Source organism: Trifolium pratense, linkage group LG4 (assembly GCF_020283565.1).
Source record: "Trifolium pratense cultivar HEN17-A07 linkage group LG4, ARS_RC_1.1, whole genome shotgun sequence".
In the NCBI taxonomy this organism is placed as follows: Eukaryota; Viridiplantae; Streptophyta; class Magnoliopsida; order Fabales; family Fabaceae; genus Trifolium; species Trifolium pratense.
Genome location: NC_060062.1, coordinates 43,298,452 through 43,321,002, shown reverse-complemented (window position 1 = coordinate 43,321,002; position 22,551 = coordinate 43,298,452). Strand labels below are relative to the sequence as shown.

Below are 22,551 nucleotides of genomic sequence, written 5' to 3'. Positions count from 1 at the left end.
TAAAACAAAACTTGCCAGCGCGACGTATGTCACATTGTCTCCGATTTAATTATTAAAAAAACTGCCTGAACCTCGAGGTCTGCTCATTTTAATATTTTCTTCTACTGAAAGAATGAAATGACACTAAACATGCAAATATTTAAACACAAATCAAGAACGGAAAATCCCAATTAACCACATAGAGAGATGATTAATTTCTCACATTGCCATGTTAATAGCTTCTAAAAAATTCAAAAAAGGATCAAGGAAGTCATTTTTATCCTTTACATCTACCCTAGGGGTCCCTTCTTTCCCCCTCTTTCCCAATTTCTGTGTCAACAAGCTTCTGCACATACAAGGTCAACCAAAAAATATAGTCTGGAATGAAGATAGAATATACAGCATGCTGACAATTACTAGGTATTCCTGTACTTCAAAATTCTGCTCAAAAAAGTCATTTTGATTTTACACGAAGATGGCCGTTCAGCATATGGAATAAGAAACTTCTACGACCCCATCTCCACCACATCGGTGGTATAACTCGGCGTCTCTTTTTGGTGGGTTTGCCTACAAAAATAATAATCATAATTGTAATCAGGTATTTCAGAGATTCACCAAAAAGGGTAATTCTACTCTCTATTGCCAGTCAGGTGCACAGAATATTTTGTAAAGCAGGGGATGAGATAGCAAATTTCCCCTCCCACAGGTAATCCCGCCAGGTGAAATATATCAAAATAAAACTATTTCAAAACATATAAGAATGCAAAATTTAATGAATACAAATCAAAGACAGTTCCTTACTTTTTTTCCCAAGACAGTACATTTTCCAAAGTGACATCACATTCATAAAGATAGGTTTCAAGGAAGGCCAAAAATTATTCTGAATGTCGAGGACTTCGAAAACAGTTTGCAGGCCAGATTTGGAAGGGAAACTGTTTTCCAGTTCACATACATGACTATCACCCAGTAATACCTGTTCCATTAGAACCCCAGTCAGAAACCAAAAATTATCAACAATAAAAATAGCTCTGATTTATTATTCTCACAAGTCACAATCATGCAAAAGATTACATATATACATGAAAAATCTAAATGCCTAGTCAACTACACCAGTGTTCCTAAAGGGGTAAAACAAAGGAAATGAAAGAGGCACACCCAAGCAGGGATATCACTATAGATAATGAACGGCAGAGGAATTCACCTTGATTACTGCAGTTGCAGAAGATGATATAGAACGAAGATTATAGCTGCAATAAAATGTAATTACATCAGCTTGAAGCAAAATGCAGAGCCTAATTCAATACTGAACAGTTAAGAAAGGTATGAGCCACAAACCCCCCCTCAAGAATAACAAGCATTTTTCCACCAGAAAGGGCATTCAACATGTGTGTCATCTGTGCATAGCCAGAAGGAGTAATCTGCATGATCGATGAAAATCTCAATGTGAACGCAATAGCATGCTGATTTATTATGGACACATTAGGTTGTTTCAATTTTGGTGAATTTTTTAATCCTCAGTAAAACTAAGCAGAAGATTATGCCAAAAAATATCAAACAGGAGATTAAGTTCTGTATATGGTGAATTGATGTAATTTATTGCATAGTCCTGCCGACAATTTTATTTCAGTGAAGTGATTCAAAAAAAGGCCACTAAGAAGATAAAGATCGAGTTAAAATTCTTACATCACAGCCTCCTAGGGGATCACCTCTAGCAGCATCAAATCCTGCTGATATTATGGTAAAATCTGGAGCAAATTCGGAAGCTGAAAAGGAATAACATTCAATAAAAATGTTTCAAGCAGAGAATATCTTGCCTATATTAAAAAATACAACCAAAAAGGAGAATAGACAATCATATGAAACAAACGCATTATATAATTTATTCCTCTACTTTTTTGGTGAAATTATTTATTCCTCTTAGATGTCGCATTTTGATTTCAACAGCTGATGTTATACTCGTGCAAAAATTTGTTTTATGTGTTCCCAAGGAATAAATGAAAAACAAAATGTCTGAACTTGAAGTTGTTTTAATTGATCATTTACTCACTTCCTAAAAGGCATGGTTCTGAAATTATTGATCAACATATTCTTAGGACATTTAGATTACAATTGATCAACATAGTCTAGCACTAGAAATAAAATACAAACATCAGTAGCCACAATACATACTAACCTATAGGAAGTACAACATGCTGAAATGCAAAAATGTAATCATTATCACCAACACCACCTCGACTCCACGGAATATTCACACAGAAACCTTCTGCACCCATATAACCAACCTGAAAAGACAGATGAACTTATGAGTACTATTAGTTATCAGAATTTAAATATGTTCGACAGAATTCCTTCTGCACCCAAGATAGAAGTGCTGCAACCAAACTGCAGAATAGCAAAAGATAGAAGAGACGAACTAAATACCCATTTGACCAAAAGTACATGGCAATAAGTCAATAACAACTAAACCATCACCCGGACATAAGTTCGAATCTTCAATAGTAAGCATCTCAGAGAAAAAGTATAGACATATCTTCCAGTAGTTTACACATGATACTAAACTCTATTTGGCCAATTCCTGCCTATGAAACTCTTAAATCATATCTACACAGGACAAAACTAAAGCATAACCCAAGCCCTTTTTGTCAAGATAACCCAAGCTAAATTCCTCGATGAAATATTTATCTCTACCTGTTTTAGTTTCTTTAAAAAATCACCCTTTAAAAAATATTTCCAGTAATACCAGACCAAAATGCTGGCTGAGTTGGCCATCAGCAGCAGTTTAATTTGAAAATCTGCAATCAAATACCTCATGAGCACCTCCAGTACCAGGATAAAACGCTCCACCCTCATGCCTATGCAATGATATATACAAGACCTACAGAATAGACAATACTCGTAAGCATCATTAAATTGGAGAGAAAGTAGCTTAGCCTCATAAAAGCTTAAACTAATTAAAAAATATAAAAAAAATAAGGAGAGCAAAATAAATGCAGCTCACTGAATTGTTTTGCTCAAATATTTCCTGTGTGCCATTTCCATGATGAACATCCTGCAATGATCAGGAAGTATAATCAACTACTACTTAAATACATAGTGAACGATTTGCTGATTTTTTTTTTAAAAAAAAAAACATAGTGAATGTCTTGGTCAACACTGCCTTCAGAAATCGCATGATTACAGAGATAGATGAGTAAAGACATTACCCAATCTAAAATGAGCACCTTCTTAGCCCCTGCAGCCTGAGCCGCCAATGCTGCCACTGCAGCATTATTGTGAAGGCAAAACCCCATCACATCTTTTACACCGGCATGATGACCAGGAGGTCTAACCTGTTTTAGTTAGGAACAAAAATTAACTACAGCAAACCTTAAATTGTTTGAATTTTAATGATAGTTATCAATGGCAACTCAATGATTCGTACCAAAGCAAATCCATTTTTGGCACGTCCAGAAACAATTGCCGATGCCAGATCAGCACATAACCCAGCTGCCAACCTAGCAGCACATGCTGAATGCTCATTGGCGTATGTGTCAGAAGTGAAGTAACTGAAATCGTACAAGGACCATTGATCATGATAAAGATATATTGCCAATGTAAAACAATAGTATTAAAATCTAAAAACTGAAGCATTTCATGAAATCCAGTAAACAGGACCGGCCAGAATAAAGGATGTATTAAAAACAACATATCTATTAAAAATGTATCTGTACAAAAGGAAGATAAAACAAAATATAATTAGAAATAGATTTACACACCTAGACATTAACTTGCTTGTAACTTCCACAGATTCAATATGCTCCGAAGAATGAACCTTCAATTCCAATATCTTAAATGGTTAGAATTGTGTGATGATCCAACAGTTACCTTTGCGATCTATAAAAGGAAAACTAGACAAAGGCAGAAACTGGAAAGTGGTGACAAAAGTTGTCCTAGCAGCATAATCACCTAATGACAAGATGCAGCTGGAACTGGATGAACTACCAATACTAAAACAGTGATTATTGATGTTTAATAAAAAAAAAAAGGGCATGACGCATTCGTGTTTTATAACATATTTAAGTAAAAGAAAAAAGTCAGTTTTGCCTCCTAAAACAATGTTCAGTATATATCATTAGTAAGTATGTGCCATTGACCTACATTTGTTTGGGGATCTCTCATTAAAAAAGCAATGAAATAGGTGGAAATCTGTGTGCGCGACACAAATTTATACAAAGTATAGGGAATTCAATTACCATCATAAGTTCTTCTTGAGTGATTTCTCTAGCAGGAATTGAACAGCATCTTCCTGGAAATATACCTACATGACTCAAATTTTACGAATTAATGCACTTGATCAATATGACTATTTATCAAAGAAAAATGAAAATGGGAAGGATATCAGTAGTAGGGCTAAGTGGTAAATTTTGATAATCACCAAAAATGAATGAAAATATCAAATATTAGGATAGAAATATACCAGCTCTGGCAAGACTGGCAGCAATTGCTCGAAGTCGATCTGGCCTTTCAGGGTGCGGATGCGGTTTCATTTCAACCTACTCAAACCAACAACCACGAGAATATATATTATCTCACATAAACAATCTTGAAATTCCTACCAAAGAAAAACACAGATCACAGTGCATGCATAAGACGCATCAAAATTAAAAGCTACAGAGGTTGCTAGTGGCTACAGTAGTGAAACTGTTGTAGTGTGTAGCGAAGACCATGGACCAAGCAAACGAGCCTTTTCTGATTTGGAAAAGACAAAGAAAAAAAAAAGAACAGAGCTGAATAACGGATGGTATCCATACACAGGTTATGAGAAGACCCAGGTCGATGTTAGTCAAAAGTTATAATATAAGGAAATAATTTTGCAACACATACAGAAACGTGTCAAAAGAATGATTAAAGTTTACAGCAAAAGTGGTATAATCTTGAAACACTTAAATAATTACTACAAAACAATTCATATACAAATTTAAAAGATAATACATACAAAACATGCTACTTTGGGAATGTTTAAAACGGAAATTAGTTGCGAGTATTAAAATTCCCCACGCTGCCCATAAATGCACTAGTGTAGGTGGGTGAGTACTGGATGTTCCTCTTTTCCAGTTCAACATTTTCAAAGCATACAAAATAAAGACATGAAAACACTGGTATTTCATTGAAAATAAAAAAATTATTTGTGATTGGATATTTTGCCGAAACGAAAATGCTTATATGTGCTAGTATGATAGTAATAATGAATAGCATCAATTTTGAAAGGGGGTAGGTATAAAGGGAATCAACAAAACAAGTAGAACCATACTTCTGCATGCAACAACATTCTTTCATCAAAGCCAATTGCCGTAGAACTGTTTGCTGCAGATTCCAGTGGGTCAATATCTACAAAATAAAAGGTAAAACTGAAATAATTTTGAAGTTTGATACCACACTGGGGAAAAATCAAAGTACAACAATATGAGAATGTTTGCTGTAAAAATCTGACTAAGAAGCTACAGATAAAAATCTGACTAGTATTGTTCTGAGCATTTTCATACATTGTAATTTCTTAAATTGATGTTTGCTGTAATACTAAAAAAAAGTCATATGAATCTATATAAAGTTGCTAGGGTCAAGAGTTTTCTGATAAACAAATGGTTTACTACAAGGAGACCAGTCCTTTGAAAGCTGAGTACCAAACCTCCTTGTTTGTTCTTTTCTCTACTAATTTAATTTGAGTGCTACTGAAAAATAAATAAATAGGGTTGAGCAATCGCAGAGTGATTATAAATTTTAATGAATCAACATATAAAATTAACATCTATCTATCCCTGATTCTGACAGTTTAAAATTAACATTCAGACGTAATGAAGACATCCAATTGACAAGATTCATCTTTGAAAGTAATATTAATTATAAAATCTAAAATATGTACGGAATACCATTGAGTCGACTATAACTATATGACACAATCCTTCTTCAAAAAAAAACTATATGACAGAATCATTAGCAGGCAAATTCACCTCTCAGTCCTTTTATGGTTGGCCGGATCTCATTGAGATCTTCATCTGGTGCAAAGGGAGATGCAAAATGCCCAAGGCTCAGGATTTTAGAATCTTTATGCTCCCCACATATCTGTAAATAGAAGATATCACTAAATAATTATTCACAAAATTAAAGAATAATGTGTAATAATGATACGAGATGAATAATACCACCAAATCCAGTTTACACCCATATATCACGATTGATAACTATCCATAAAAGAATAAGATTTCATAAATAAAAAATCAAAATTTAAGCATACAATGCTAAAGGAAAATTACAAACATACTCTGCAACAAACATCATCGTTTATGTTATCCACAGTACAATTTTTACACAACCACTTGATGACTTCGAGACACTTCTGCAACTGAGACGGATCCCAATCACCGTCCTCGTCATCATCCTCATCAAACAGCTCTTGGTTTTCATACAAGTCCTGAAAAGTTAGTTCCTTCTGCAACCTGGCCCTTTTCTGCAGCTAAGCAAACAACACTGTCAATCTCAGTCAAGGTTCTACAAAATGGTCCATGACCACAATTGTGGACACAACCCGAGGGTTGCGAAGCTTAAACAACTACTCCCTCCAGAATGAAATATAGCAAAAAGAGTATCTGAATTTTAAACCAGATGCATCAAGTTTTCAGATACCGTTTTACTTATATTTAATTCCAAGCATTAGCTGCAATACAATTGACAACAATTTTCCACAACATCAAAGATTGTGATCCAATTACATTGCAATTTAAACCTAGGTCTCGTTCACAATCACACATCAAAACAGCATATATATAACCATCATATCGTACAATATACACAAAACCAATAATTAAGCGTTTGAGCGGAAACATGCGGCATTAGGCTGTACCTTGGCCTCAGCAACTTCATCACTAGCATCTGAAACCGAGCTCTCACCAACTTCATAAGCTTGATTGTGAACACTTATCTCAGCTTCCCTACTCTTTACAGAATTCATTTCAACAACTACAACAACCATGAGAACAGTCAAAAACCCTAGAAATTTGAAGAAATTCGTCAATGTGAGTCAACGTCACCACAATTTTTCACAGCGATTCAAATTCAGTTCACACATTTTTGGGGGGAAACGCAGCATTTTATTTTTTTTTTGTGCTTATTTATTATCGAACTGGAGCTATAACAGAAAAATTTAATCAAGAAATCAAGAAAAAGAAAAGAGTACTTTAATATTAATTAATAATCAAGATAATCAAGAAGCATAAGAAAGCGATTGCAAGTGTGTGGAAAATGGAGAGAGAAAGTGGTTAGTGAAAAAACAGTTGATAACGAGATCTATCCATAATTGTTGCTCGGAGAGAGAGAGAGATAGAGAGAGAGAGTTACCGGTTAACGGTGTGTAGGCCACACCAAGCAGAGACGGAGTGTGGAAAAGTCACCGGAGAACGTTTAGGGGTCGAAATGGGGTTTTGTTTTGGTTTTTGGTCGAAATATAACGGGATTGTAAACTCTTTTATAGTAGTAATTTAGTAACTTACAGCTCAGCAAAACAAGGTGCAAAGAAATTAAGGACAGCTAGGGCCTAGGGGTTCCCGATCATGACCCAGCCCGTTTAACCCATTAATTTTTTAGATTTACTTTTATCACTTTATTTATTTATTTTCTCGCGTATCATGTGAATTTACTAAAATATCTTTATTCGTTACTTAGGTAGTACATCCCCGAAAAAATATCATACCTTTATAATATCCGCTATTCGGACGGTATTTTTTAAAAAATTCTCATTTTTATAACGTCATTTATTTAAGTAACGAAAGGGTAAAATGGGAAACGCGTAGGGCGTCATTTACTTAACACCCGACCTTTATTTATTTTTTACGGATTGAGTTGAGATTTTTAATTTAATGCTTTAAGTTGGTTATCTTGTCTAATCTGCCTAAAAAACAGGACGGAGAGGGCAGAGTTTGCCCATGGGTATTTTAGATTTTTTTTCCTTACGCTTGAGATGAAAATGGAGGAAAGGGTTAAATTTTACGGGGGAGTTCAATCCAACTTTTTTTCTCTTTACATTTTAGAACAAAAAAAAAAGAAAGAGTTAAACTATATATATATTGATAATAGAGTTAAACTATATTTCCTTTGTGTTGTTTTCATTCTCAATCAAATTTACTTTTGACACTTATTAAATAATTGAATTTATTTTGATATTTTTTTAATGTTGGTGTTTGATTTTATTTTGAGACTTGTTTAGTGTTGTTGAACTTTATTTTGAAGAGTAACAATTTTCTTACATGTTTTGAAGAATAACATTGATATTGGGATAATGTAGCGAAATCAAATCAAATCAACTAACAATAGTTTACATGAAGCAATTTGGTTTCATGTTGATTTTTTTTTAATCATTACTCTTCACTATGTTATTTGTGTTCTTAATTTTTATACTATAAGTAGTAAACGGAGTAGTTTTTTTCTATTATGCGTTGTTCAAAAATATTTTTTTCATAAAAAAATAAAATATTGTAAATAATACGGTAAATCTATAAGTAGTAAAGGGAGCGGCTTGACTTTTGAACTCGAACACCTAAATTGACCACCCCATCCCACCCTGCTTTTGTACGGGCTTGAACGAGATGAAACTATATATACAGGGCGGGCTGCCCGCTTTGCCACACCTAACAGCCTCCAAATTACTTCGCTTACCCCTTCACTCCTTCTATACTCGCATTTTGTAAACATGTCTAAATCAATGTTACGGATGATGGATTGATTCAAGTGGTAAGAGATTTAAGAGTTATAATCATCTCTATTATTCTCTGTAAAGGAGAATATCTTGATTTGAGATTTAGACCCTTTAAGTGAGTGGGTGACAATCTCGAACTTTGACTCTTTTAGTATGAAGAAAATTTAATAAGGAGAAAAAAAACTTTTTTGTGTCCCAAATTTTTTTCCATGAAAATTAATTATTGTTAAATGGTCGTTCATACTTCATACTAACCTAAAAAAAATTAAATCAATGTTTTTATAATAACAGTTTTAATATTTGTAGTTTAATTACTTGATCTGGTTGTATTTGACTTGAGATTTAGGAGTGTGCTCATTTTTAGGGCCCGATTGGTTCGAGGTAGATAGAGGGGAGGAGAGGTGAGAGGGGTAATCTTGACAAAAAAATTTCTTTTTATTAAATCATTTTTTTTTTTAAAAAAAAAACGTTTTTTATTCTTGAAAAAAAGAAATAAAATTTAAAAACAATTTTTTTAAAAATGTTCCCTCACAATTTAAAATGTTCTATGAATTTAAAATATTCATTTTGCCAATTTAAAACGTTTTTTTAACCAATCAAATTTCTCTAATAATTGAGATTTTTTGTTTTTGTTTTTTAATTTTTTTTTCAAAAATATTATTATTTTTTTTTTAAAATGATTTAATAAGAAATATTTTTTGTCAAAATTACCTTCATCACCTCCCCTCTATCTATCTCGAACCAATCGAGCCCTTAAGATTTCAGGTTTGATTCTCTCCGGTGTTAATTTATATGAGCTAATTTAGTTTTTTTAAAAAAATCTAAAATATAACTTTAGACTAAAATTTTATTCGTAAAATATTTGTAGTTTATAGATTCGTGGATTTTTAAATTTGAAAACCAATTTTTAAAATGAAAAGAATCTAAATTTTTTTTTTTTGGTAGAAGAAAAGAATCTAAATTTAATTAATGATAAAAATAATTCCTGATCTTTACCATCTTTACCCTTTTCCCTCTCGTTACTTCTCTCAACTGCGGCTGCTCCATTCCCTCCTCCGTTCTGCTTCTTCTCCTCACCGCACTCTGTTTCAGAGCTCGCCTCCGTTTCAGGTAACTGCCTTCGACTCAAAAATCCTTCACTGAACGTTTTCATTACTGGAAACTTATTTTTTGGCGTGTATCAATCGTGTATAAACAAGATTTTAATACGAAAACGAAAAAGGGGGTGCAAAGTTAAAATGGGATGGGGCCTTGGTTTGGCAGAGCAATAACTGATCATGACGGGGAAGTGTGTGTTTGGTTGTTATAATTATTATGTGCACTCACCAGGTGTTTGTGAAAATGCCTCAATGAGGTTAATTCTTGATTGGAATTTTCATTTTCAACTTTTGCTCCATAACTATATAAATAATAACTATATGTATTGATTTTGTTAGTGTTAGAATAATGTGACTTTAAGTGGTTAATAAACTCCACTAAAAGATGAATTGTTTGGGAGAATGTGAGTTTACTTCTGCAAATGGGGATCCCCACAGGGGCGAGGGAGAAAATTCCCCCTAGACTAGAGGTAGTTCGGGGCGGCAATCATACCCCGTTCCTTAGTTTGTTACTAAAATATAACTTACCTGTGTGTGTGTATTATTTTATTTATATCTTTACACTCTTATTTTTAAAAAAAGAAAAATACATAATCGGTATGTATGTAATTTTAGTACGAGATTGAACTTGAAACCCTAGAGTAGACACACTTGCAGCACCGCACACACCTCCTCCATTCGCAACATATGTGTATAATAGTAGAATACGTAACAGTGCTGAAGCAAGTAAAGGATCTTTGGAGAAAACTCGAGAACAACTACTATTTGCTCTAGTCCAATCCATCACAACTAACAACATCAATTTTTCTGTGTACCTGTCTTTCAAATCCCAGCTCTGCTACCTATTGCTAAGTGCTAATGCATAGTAGTAAGGCTGATCCATTTTACTTTGTTCTCTGTTTTTCTACTGCTCAGTACCATTGCTAATACTGTTGCTACTTTTTTTTAGAGCTATTGTTTTGGGTTTTACTTCATTCTCTGTTTCATTGTATATCAATGCTATTAACTTATTTGTATACCGGCTTATTTTCAATTCTCTTATGAATCATGATGATGGGTTCTCAGTTTCCACGGGGATCCGTGGGGATCTGCAGGGAGGAAAAACTCCCCATGGGGGGAGCGGGGACAGGGATTGGTAATGGTACTTGTTTGGGTGGCAGGGGAGTACTCCCCTCCCCCGCCCCGTTGATATCCCTAACTTATTTTTGTCTACTTTCTTTTCTATTTCTCTGAAACCTTACTATATAAAACATCCACTCTCTTTCTCACATTTTACATTCTCTTAAATCTCTTTCTCACCTGTCACCTCTGTTCTCTTCTTCCTTTTTGTCTCACCAACCCAACATAGTGGCAATGTTGTTGGACGAGAGCAAGTTCGACGTGCAATTGAAACTGTGGGCCCTTCGAATACCCTGCCAACTTTGCAGGGTTGCCACTCGAATCCTAAACGGGTATCTCTCTCTATCTCTATCTCTCCCCATTCTTTCCATGCTATTAGCTGCGCCATTTTTTTTAATTTCACTCTTCTTGATTGTGCAGTTACGTGCTTGATAAGCCCCGAGTTAAACCTATCACTGATGACCCAACTTGTGACAAAAACCGCTACCTTATACTCTCTGAGAAAGTTCAGAATCAGGGTAATGATTATTTTGCTTCTTTGGAGTTTTTTTTTTTTTCTTTTTCTTTTTTTCTCATTATAATATAATAATGCATTATAGTTTCATTGGACTTTCTTATCTGTGAATTGATTTTGGTTTCGGTATGTTTCAGATTTATCTGATATTCCCAAGCAAAAGCTTGATGAGCTTAAGGACTTGTGTGAGATTGAAGTTTTGCCCTATTCGTTGACACTGGGTTATTCATACTGGAATGCAGGTGTGTTCCATTGTTTTCTTGAAGTACACTGAAGAAACTGTCTTTTAACATTATTTCTGGAAGCTGACTAAGCACCTATCTTTTTCCTGTGTCATAATCATCAGACTCTTACCCATAACTGCGTGCTTAATTGCCTATTACAACACACACACACACACACACATGTGGTGGCACTTAGAGTACACCCATTTTTTATTGGTGTATTGGGGCTCAACATGTTTTAAGTTACAACTGGAGCATCAGCACACCAATACAAATAGGTGTATTGTAAGTGGACTCTGATTCACCCAATACTTTCCACCTCCTTGGTACACAAATAGAGATGCATTGCTTCTTTCTGGTCTGATTTGTTATTGAACCCTGATTTCTCCATGTTTTGTTAATGTTTTATTGCAACATTCATATGTCAGTTTAGGTAGATGCATTCTTTTCCAATAATTCATTTGTTTCTCACATTATGCTTTCCTCTGCCCTACAAATGTTTACAACTGTCTGGCAAATTATGTCTGTAGATCATGTGCTGAAGCAGATACTGCCTGATGGAGTGGAAGTGCCTTCATCTTTTGAAACAATAGTTAAGTATTTAGAAGTTAAATAATTATTTTGAGTGGTACTGAGTCTGGTATATGACCTGTATTGTTTTATTTTATTCGTTCTGGTTTCACTTTTGATAACTGCTATAATCCGTTTTACACAGTTTCATTGATTTGATGCATATGCTCCATTAATCGTTAATATTGATTCCTTCAGAGAAAAGTATTGAGCTTTTCAATTTTGTTAACAATTGAATGTTTGGTCCGCTACTGATTATGAACTCACATCTGTCCTACTTACACAGGTCACATTGCCCACTTAAACCTACATGATGAATTACTTCCCTTCAAGGATGTTATTGCGAAGGTTATTTATGATGTATGTATGACTACTTTAAGTGTTTGAATTTTATCTCCTTATTCCCAAAAAGAGCTGTTACTGTATTGTTAGTGGCTTGCTGGTACTTGGTGGTGTTGTTTAATTGCTAATGCTAGATACAAAGATGTGATGAATGATGATAGTCTTCACTAAACAGTGTCTTTTTAATTTTTGTTAGTTTGGAACAGTCAGCATTTCATCATCTTTTGTTTGGCATATGAATATAATTATTGGCACAACATGAAAAAAAAAATCTTTACATCACTGCTTATGACTTTTCTTACTGACCTGGCTTTGTTAATGCTATATAAACTCTGAAATTTAGTCAATGAAATCTTTGATCATGTTAGACCTCACACAACTACTACGTTGAGGGGGAAGGAGAGGAATTTAGACTATAAAGGGTTGTAGGAAACTTGCCTATGTGACAAGGAGTGTGGGAAAAGGAGTTTAATTCTTTAGGAATAAGGATAGAAGGGAGAGAGTTAGGGAAAAATTGAGTAAGGTGGATAAGTTTCCAATGGGTTAAGAATTAAGATATTTGAGCATCCACTTTTAGAACCCAGTAAAATCAGAAAGTAAAATATAGCAGAGAATTGAGACAATGATGGTGCAAGACTGATTTATTTGATATTGCAATAAATTTATAGCAGGATTACAATCTTAACTGCCACAGAACTGGGCTTCTATGGAGGGCTAATGATCTCCATTCATAATTCTAGATGATCCCTTCTTGGATACCCTACACAGTTCTCTCTCTGTTTATTCATGCATCACAGCCTAACAGAATTAGTTACATCAGTTATCTCTCCTAGTTGCCAGCTTATATTCCCTTTACGACCCTTTAGTGGCTTGGCTACTTTGCCTCTCCTTGAATACACCTTCCATGTTCTTGGGCCGTGGCGCAGTGTTTAGGCCATTAGACACTCATTGGACTCAATCCCATGAGATGGGTCGCTGACATCGACAGAATTTCCTCAGTCTTTTTGCTGTATTTTTAGAGGGCTACCTTTGCCTGTAAGGAGTTTAGTCACCCTATTTTCTACTCTTAACTCTGAGTTTCTGTTTGCTCCATTTGATGCTGACGCCTTATTTTAGTACTGTTGTTCTGGTATTCAATTAAATCACGTTTGAAACTAAATGAATGAGGGTATGTTATTATGTATGTATTTATGTTTGAATGCACTTTGCTACAAAAGTGCCCATTGCAAGATTAATTCACAAATTCTATCATTTTACTGTTGAACATACACTTTTATACATGTTTTGCCTAGTAATTTTAATGTTTTTCCCTATTATGCAGAAAAATTACCCAAGAATCAAAACTATTGTTAACAAAGTTGGAAACATCACAAATGAATTCCGCGTTCCAGAATTTGAAATTTTAGCAGGAGAGCATGATATGATTACAGAAGTGAAGCAATATGGTGCCACTTTTAAGCTTGATTACAGTCTGGTTTATTGGAATTCCAGATTGGAACATGAACACAAAAGGTTGGTTTCAATGTTCCAAGCGGGAGAAATCATATGTGACATGTTTGCTGGTATAGGTCCTTTTGCCATTCCTGCCGCACAGAAAGGATGCTTAGTCTATGCAAATGATTTAAATCCAAATAGCATTCACTATCTGAGGATTAATGCCAAAATCAATAAGGTTGATGATCAAATTTGTTCTTACAACATGGATGCTAGAAAGTTCATATCCCAGCTAATGGAAGTGCCAAATTCTGGGAATAAAACAGAAAATGATGTTCCCATTTCCGACGCTTGTTACACATGCAAGATACAAGACAACACTGAGCCAAATTCAGAAGATATACAAGGTTCAGCAGAGAATGCTGCTAAGTCTACAATTCCCGTCAAAAGATCTTGTGGCAGTTCTCATGAAGGTATTCTACTGACTACAATAACACATCAGGCTGCTACCTGATCTTTTAGCTTGTAATAGTATCCTACAATTCAGTTCTGGATTTGAAAGACAAAAAACCTTTTGTCTACCATGCAAAAATGAATACAACTTTGATAATGATACTCTCGAAGGTTGAAAGTAAAACTTACTATTATTTTTGTTTGACAGGAAATGAAAAGGGGCATGGTACTGACATCCTTGAAGGTGGTGGCAAAAAAGGAAGCAAAAACAAGAGAAGGAAAGAGTCTGAAATCTCTGTCACAAAAACTTGGGAACATATTGACCATGTAGTGATGAACCTACCAGCATCTGCTATTCAGTTTCTAGGTACAATGCCATTAGATTTGGTGTTACTAATTTCTTTTACAAATTATTTGGCCATTTATTACCTAGGCGAGACTGTTATTTTCTTAGGATTTAAACATGTTCTCTACCTGCTTTTTGGGTTAACGGGTGACTATGTTTTAATCAAGTTTGTGAGAGGGATGGATCCATTTGCCGTTTCTCTGAGGTCTAACATTTTTTAATGAACCGGCTATTATAATCTAAACCATGATTCATTCAGGACATTATTTGTTCACATGGTTAAATGCATGAATATAGTCTTTTACTGACTCTTTTGCTATTTTTAAGATATATACATAGATATCTGACACGTATATGCCCTGTCAGATGCATTCAGGGGACTGATCCAGAGGAAATATTGGAAAGGACATCTACCATTGATCCACTGCTATTGCTTCATCAGGGCAACTGAAACTCCTGAATCTATAATAGCTGTGAGTTCATTCTGCTGACGGTGTTTCATTTTTTGTTTTATTTTTCCTGTTATGGTTAGAATATACTTTACTAACTTCTGGCATTAGTTTATTATAAAACTTCCGTGCAAGCTATTTGGATATGAATTGGATACTGATAAATTGTGTACTTTATTTGTTCATACTTTATTTGTTCAGTTTCAGCAATTAACTGTTCTTTATCTTGCAGGTAGCAGAATCTGCTTTAAAAGCTACTATACTAGACTCAAAATTTCATAGGGTTAGGGATGTAGCTCCAAATAAGGTATCATCAGTAACTCAATTTAATATTTAGATCGCTTTGGCAACTCTTATTATTCTTTTAGTTGATTTGTAGAACATGTATAATTAACTATTTATGGCTCTTGCTTTTTATTTACTGTGCAGGCAATGTTTTGTTTAAGCTTCAGGTTGCCAGAAGCATGCTTTTGCGAAGAAGATAGTCAATAATATTATCCTTAGTGATGCTGCTGAAGAGAAATGACCTTTTTTCTTCATTCTTCAACCTTTATTTTCATGTGTCTTAACAGGTATTCATTGTTCTTCAGGTGTAATTGGATACTTAGTTAGATCAACCGAAAACAGTTATGCATGTTCCTTTGGATATGAACTTTTTCTTTTTGTTAAATCTATTTTCCTTTTTATTATAAGATAAATTTATAAATGTTTAACAACTAGTTTGTAATATTTTGAAAAAATGAGTGGTGGAGTAATCTATAATGACGTCACATTCTTTTTTTCGGCAAAAAGGAACATACTATAATAGTATATCACAAATACTAAAATCTCACAGTTATAAATATGGATATGATTTTGAACAGTGTCCTCAAAATGGTGTAATTTTGGTTGGTTTAGAAATAAAGTGTTGTTAAAAGAAAGGATAAAAAGGTGACAGGACATGGTGGATTACTACGATTTACAACTAGATTAGTAGTTTATGTTGTGGTTTATCTATTTTACTTATTTAATCAATAGTAGTACTAGGTAGTAACACCAATCAAAGTTTAATAGGGAAACTTAGAATACCTTATTTGATGATTTTCTTTGTGATCCCTTCATATGAGAGTAATGAAGCTTTACAATTAAATTTCCTATATTTGGGAAATGGATGGTGATGAGAGGTACTATTAAGTGCTTTTATTAAAGCAAAAAGCTATGCTTTGCAATTTGCATATAAAGGCATTAAGAAAGGATAAAGATACACGTAAATTGAAGGTGGAAAGTTACAGTTTTGACGACTCATGTCCTTCTTCTATTCTTAGTCAATTAGAGTCAATGCTTTGTCTACGACCTAAGTTTTCTGTGTTCCCATTTTGCATACATTTATTTACAAGCTTCCACTTTGAAAGCAATGGCACTACATTTGAGTACGTGAGCAGATAAAAACACAAATAATACGAATGCTAAATTGGACTGTTCAGCCAAATTACTCATGTCTTAGTCAATTCAACTTTGCCACAATATGAGAATGAAAATTGTAGCTTTGAAATCGACATTTCATATTATTTATTTTGGTATGAAATCGAAGTATTTGAATAACTTCTCATATTAGTATATTACTCCCTCCGATCGTATATATAAAGAACATTTTGAAGCAAAAAAATTGGTCATTTTTATAAGAAATACTCTTTAAATTTATTCTTTATTAAATAGATAACACCTTGTATACCCTTATTAAATTGTACTACAAAATGCAGCCTATTACAATGTTATGCATTAATTACACAAACACAAACACATTCTCAAGGTTAGTTTTGGAATAACATATAACATTTTTTTATTTTTAATAAAAAAAATAAGTCTCCTTAATATTTGTGTTTTTCTCAATGTGTTCCTTATATATAAGACCGGAGGGAGTATCTTAGTCCCTAACTTGGGAGATATACCTTTCAACCGATGTTGAAGTTTAACTTTAGTATATGAGTTTATCTTCTGTACAATTTCAGTTAAAAATGAATGGAGGTAGTATTATTTAATAAAATTTGAAATGAATATGATTTTTCATATTCATTAAATAACATGACAATACATTATCAAATTAATGTATTGTTCTTTTTTTTTTTTGCGTAAAAAAAACTAACTTGCTTAAACCGTAAATTAATATTTGGATTTCACACGGTTACACTCACTCACTCACAAAACTATGATACAAGAGAATAACCAAAAATTTGTAATACTAATTTAGTTTTTCACCTAATAATAAGTTCAAAATTTGTTATAATATAATATTGGTCTGAATTTAATAATTGAAATAATCAAATATACTACTTTATCTTTGATTAGATCATTAATCATTCACTTTATTTTCAAAAGATCATTCATTCATTTTCAATCAGTCAACTTGTTATAAAATACTATCGTATGTTTATCTGAACAGAATTTAATTATTTATGGCCTAAATGCCTTCTGATGTACTAGCAAAAACTCCTTTTACTTAAGATTAAGCAGTTCACAAAAAAAAAACTAATTAAGACTAAGATTATGATGATGATAATACAAGAGCTTAACACTAATGCAAAACAATGCTGTCATTGCCTGTCATATATAACTGAACTAAGGAACGAATCTTTGTGTCAATCTTCTGCTTTTTATGTTTTTTTATTATTTAATTTATATATACTTTTTATCTTTCTTTTTTTTTTTTTTGACTAAATATATACTTTTTATCTTATTATTCTTAAAAAGAAAAAAAAAAGAGTCCAATTTTAAGTCCTTGTTTTTTATTTTTTATTTTCCTTATTTGTGTAAGACATGCACTCAGAAAAGATAACAAACTCTAGCATCTATAAATTCTTGTTCCACAAATCACACATTCCCTTTTCTTTTCCTTCCATTGTTTTTGTTCACTCCCATTTCTTTGGATTCTGTTCTTTCACTATTCTTGAAACTTAGAAAGAAAAAAAATGGCACAAGAAAATGCAAGTCATCATCATCTAATGACATTATTCTTCATCATTATCTTCTTAAGTATGGCTTCATGTTGTTATGGAGTTGGAATCAATTGGGGAAACATGGCAACTCACCAACTTCCTCCAAAGAAAGTTGTTAACATGCTTCAAGAGAATGGTTTTGATAAACTCAAACTTTTTGATGCTGATGAATGGGTTATGGCAGCTTTATTAGGGACTGATATTGAGGTTATGTTAGCAATTCCAAATAATATGTTGCAAGAATTTAGCATGAATCCTAAAGCTGCTGAATCTTGGGTTTATGAAAATGTCACCACTTATTTGTACCCTGGTGGATTAAATATCAAGTTAAGCACTTTTTTATTCATTTTTCACATTATATTACATGCACATTATATCTTGCATTTTCTTTGGTACTGTCTTTCATATTTCTTGGTCAAATTCTTGATCATATTCCAAAGTTTTCATGCAAATCATCATTAATCACCACTTTGTGTCAATGATTTTTTTACTTTTTATGTTGATACTATACTTTTTTCAATGCCATATTCTTTCTATAACGTTGTGCATCTATTTAGCTTTTTGATACTATACTTTTTGAATATCACTTTTAATTCCTTGTTTTTTCTAAGATTTTGAAAATTTTGAATATCACTTCTAAGATTTTGAAAATGTTTGACTTTTAATTTCTTGTTTTTGATACGACGATGATTGATTTTTTTACACTGTCGATATATGAGTCAAATTGTTGTTCTATAAGTACTTGATATTTTCGATGTATATCACTGACGATGATTGTTTATGATATCAATTTTGCAGATACATTGCTGTTGGTAATGAACCTTTCCTTAAGGAATATAATGGAACCTATCTACTATACACTCTACCAGCTCTAAAGAATATACAAACATCTCTCAACAAAGCAGGACTTGGTTTAAGCATCAAAGCAACAGTTCCATTCAATGCTGATGTTTATTATTCACCAGAGACAAATCTAGTTCCATCCGCTGGCGATTTCAGGCCAGAAGTCCGCGACTTAACCATCGAAATAATTAATTACTTATACACAAACAACGCGCCATTTACAGTCAACATATATCCATTCTTAAGTCTATATGGAAATGATCATTTCCCTTTTGATTTCGCGTTTTTCGATGGAAACAATAAGCCTTTAATGGATGGTAATTTACTTTACACAAATGTATTTGATGCAAATCTTGATACACTTTTATATGCTTTAGAAAAAGCAGGATATCCTGATATGAAAATTGTGATTGGAGAAGTCGGTTGGCCAACAGATGGTGACAAAAATGCAAATATTCAAAATGCAAAAAGATTCAACAATGGTTTACTTAAACATTGTTTAAGTGGTAACGGTACACCGAAAAGGAAAGGTATAATCGACGTTTATTTATTCAGTTTAATCGACGAAAATGCTAAAAGTATTGCTCCTGGCAACTTTGAAAGACATTGGGGAATTTTCGAGTTTGACGGAAAACCAAAATATGAATTGGATTTAAAAGGTTTGGAAAGTGATAAAGGTCTAGTAGCTGTTGAAGGTGTGAAATATTTGGAAAAACAATGGTGTATATTAGATCCTGATGTTACTGATTTGCATTATTTGGCTAATAGTATTGATTATGCATGTAGCTTATCAGATTGTACTGCATTAGGATATGGTTCATCTTGTAATGGTTTAAGTCTTCAAGGGAATGCTTCTTATGCATTTAATATGTATTATCAAGTGCATAATCAGAAGGATTGGGATTGTGATTTTTCTGGTTTAGCTATTTTGACAGATCAGGATCCATCAGAAAAAGGGTGTCAATTTCCTATCATGATTTCTCATGGTACTTGTTTGGTGCTTCACAAAGGACTTTTATTAGCCTTTGGTGTAATTATTTTTGTTGTATTTTTTTTACTATAGTTGACAGATAATTCATGAGTACTAAAAATTGTGTCATGGTAGATTTGTAGTATATATTTTTTTGGAAAGAAAAAAGATTAGATCCATAATCCATGTTGTAAAGTTTTTGCTACTTTTTTCTTGCTTTTAATTTTTTAGCATATAATACTTTGACTTAGGACTCTACTTAACTTAGCTAGGTGAGTTAAGTTCAAGTGGCTTTTGTTTAGATTAATATATGTTGCTTGCAGCTGATGTAATGTTCCAAACTGTCAATACAATAACTTATGAAAATGCTAATGAGGTTCCATTTCATAGTCTAAAATTGAAATACTTGATAAATAATTTCTTTATTTAGACTTCTTAAACAGTGATTTTAGTTATGTTCAACGGTTCGGAAAAATCCAAATCACCGCGCAATTCAAAAGTAGTTTGGGTTGGGAGGTTTTCTTTGTTCGGTCTCAATCCGTATAAATCCAAACAAGTTTGGTTTGGACAATGGCTATATTACAATATGAACCTGCACGCGTTACATATAGCTGCGAATTTCGTGTTTCACAAACAAACCAAATATTTGGAGATCAATTGTCATCTTGTTCGCGAAAAGGCTCAAGCGAATATGATGTATCATCTTCTGACCATTTTCTTCAGCAAAGCTTTGTATCCAAAGCCTTTCTCTATATTAACTTCCAAGTTGGGCATGGTTGACATATACCAAGCTCCAACTTGAAGGAACTGAGTCGCATTCAATCACTTTCAACTCAAAATGTGCTTAATCATAGTTACAAGGACAATCCCTTAATTGTGCATTGTTATTTTTAACCCTCTAAGCTAGATTCCTACTATTTTCAGCAACAAAAGAAATCACTCTTATATTCCTCTTGGTGTTACTTGTCCACTACTTTAGATTTGTTCTATATTACCGACGAGAGACATTCTTACCTGGACACAAAGTTATAGGTATAAGATTTGGGCACACACACATCACTCAAAAAATTAAAAGAAAAATAAAAATAAAATAGTCACATCAATTAATATAATTTTAATCATTTTTCATTAATTTTTTTTCTTCATGTTTGTGTGACTAACACCTCAAATTTATGATTGTGCTTAATTAAATATTTCGCTACGGATGAAATGTAAGTGTAGCTTTATTGGCCTTTAAAAAAAAATGTAGCTATTGTTAATTTACATCTTGTGTAAGTGTATCTTACTAAGCTAAGTTAATAATGTGTGCATTTTGTGTCACTTGTAGGTTGAGGAAATAGTTGAGAAGCTATGTGAATCAACTACAAGTTTTTAAGCAAAAAGTTGGCTTCATTCATTTACAAGAATATCTCTGTCAAATGACAGTAATTAGGATCAAAATATCTTGAGAGTTTGTTGTTATGCCCCTTTTCATGAAAAGCAACTGAAATATATTTACTTATTCATCAATAGTGAATACTACTAATAATTTATGGGGACAACTGATTTCTTCTTAAGTGGTTATCAGTTAACATTAGGGATGAAAAAATACAAAAAGTAATGTATGAATATATTCTTATATAAAATTCGCCAAGGGCATAGACAAATAGTTTAATGCACCAACTATTTTAAAAGTTGGACCGATGATTGAAATCACTCTTATATTTTAACAGTTGGACAATGATTGAGATCACTCTTATCTTCCTCTTGGTACTTGCCCACTACTTCGGATTTGTTTTTTATGGTTGATGAAATGTAAGTGTAGCATTATGGAAATGGATTCCCTGCAGTCATTATTTGACTGCAGGTTAATCTCAGTCATTCATTTTAAAATTTGGACCACCAAAATTTTGATCTAAAGGCTAGAAATGCATGACTGCATGGTCATTTGAATGCATAGAATTCAGATCCGTACCTTTATTGTTAATTTATATCTTGTTATTGATGGAAATATTCACTTATCCACATGCAACATATTGTTAGTAATCATTAAAATAAAATAAAATGACTATATCAAAAAATAAAATAAAATAAAATAAAATGTAACTATCAACATTTTATTTCCTCAAGGAATCTTGTTAATGAATGGAGACAATCTATTCCCCATTATAATAGATCTCAATCGTTGATATGAGATCAGACAGTTCAAAGTTTAAACTCAATTTCACATAATAAAACAATCTCAATCATCAATTTGAAATCGATACTCAAATTTATTACACCGTAATACCGTAACGAGAAATTTAATTCAATTATTATGTGTACTAAAGAAAACTTTCAACTAAGAGCTTAAACAAAAAAAAAATATGATTACATTATTTTTTTTAAGGATAGATTTGAAAAAAATTGATAATAGATTTTTTTCATAGATATTTTTTGTGTAGTAAAATAATAAAAAAATTGGGGGAAGTGAAATCATTTGGAGCATAACAGTAACACTGTAACAGTGAATACATTCCTTCAAAAAAAAAAAAG

The 22,551-nt window shown here is 33.0% G+C and overlaps 3 protein-coding genes across 10 annotated transcripts; 2 read left to right on the top strand and 1 right to left on the bottom strand.

Annotated features, from left to right (window-relative positions):
- Nucleotides 1-155: 155 nt before the first annotated feature.
- LOC123921108 (histone deacetylase 15) lies at nucleotides 156-7,486 on the bottom strand. 8 transcript variants are annotated; one of them, XM_045973512.1, is made up of 18 exons: nucleotides 7,351-7,486; nucleotides 6,842-6,972; nucleotides 6,278-6,469; nucleotides 5,967-6,078; nucleotides 5,270-5,346; nucleotides 4,436-4,511; nucleotides 4,212-4,276; nucleotides 3,735-3,790; nucleotides 3,401-3,524; nucleotides 3,183-3,308; nucleotides 2,978-3,028; nucleotides 2,786-2,854; nucleotides 2,153-2,261; nucleotides 1,663-1,742; nucleotides 1,315-1,397; nucleotides 1,181-1,226; nucleotides 781-952; nucleotides 156-546 (listed from the first exon to the last, which is right to left on the bottom strand). In XM_045973512.1, the coding sequence occupies exons 2-18, from the start codon at nucleotides 6,962-6,964 to the stop codon at nucleotides 434-436; spliced, it is 1,674 nt and encodes a 557-aa protein (XP_045829468.1). In that variant the 5' UTR covers nucleotides 6,965-6,972; nucleotides 7,351-7,486; the 3' UTR covers nucleotides 156-433. The 8 variants fall into 8 exon arrangements, with proteins under 8 accessions (XP_045829468.1, XP_045829470.1, XP_045829471.1 ...); XM_045973514.1 differs by having other exon boundaries at nucleotides 6,278-6,463; XM_045973515.1 differs by having other exon boundaries at nucleotides 6,857-6,972.
- A 2,199-nt stretch (nucleotides 7,487-9,685) lies between these two features.
- LOC123921699 (tRNA (guanine(37)-N1)-methyltransferase 2) lies at nucleotides 9,686-16,043 on the top strand. The gene is made up of 11 exons (XM_045974348.1): nucleotides 9,686-9,814; nucleotides 11,150-11,252; nucleotides 11,341-11,438; nucleotides 11,572-11,676; nucleotides 12,189-12,251; nucleotides 12,515-12,588; nucleotides 13,892-14,477; nucleotides 14,666-14,824; nucleotides 15,170-15,276; nucleotides 15,485-15,559; nucleotides 15,682-16,043. The coding sequence occupies exons 2-11, from the start codon at nucleotides 11,155-11,157 to the stop codon at nucleotides 15,742-15,744; spliced, it is 1,428 nt and encodes a 475-aa protein (XP_045830304.1). The 5' UTR covers nucleotides 9,686-9,814; nucleotides 11,150-11,154; the 3' UTR covers nucleotides 15,745-16,043.
- Nucleotides 16,044-18,062: 2,019 nt separating this feature from the next.
- On the top strand, nucleotides 18,063-20,424 carry LOC123921698 (glucan endo-1,3-beta-glucosidase 8-like). The gene is made up of 2 exons (XM_045974346.1): nucleotides 18,063-18,550; nucleotides 19,023-20,424. Exons 1-2 carry the CDS (start codon nucleotides 18,198-18,200, stop codon nucleotides 20,128-20,130), a joined length of 1,461 nt encoding a protein of 486 aa, XP_045830302.1. The 5' UTR covers nucleotides 18,063-18,197; the 3' UTR covers nucleotides 20,131-20,424.
- Nucleotides 20,425-22,551: the final 2,127 nt, after the last annotated feature.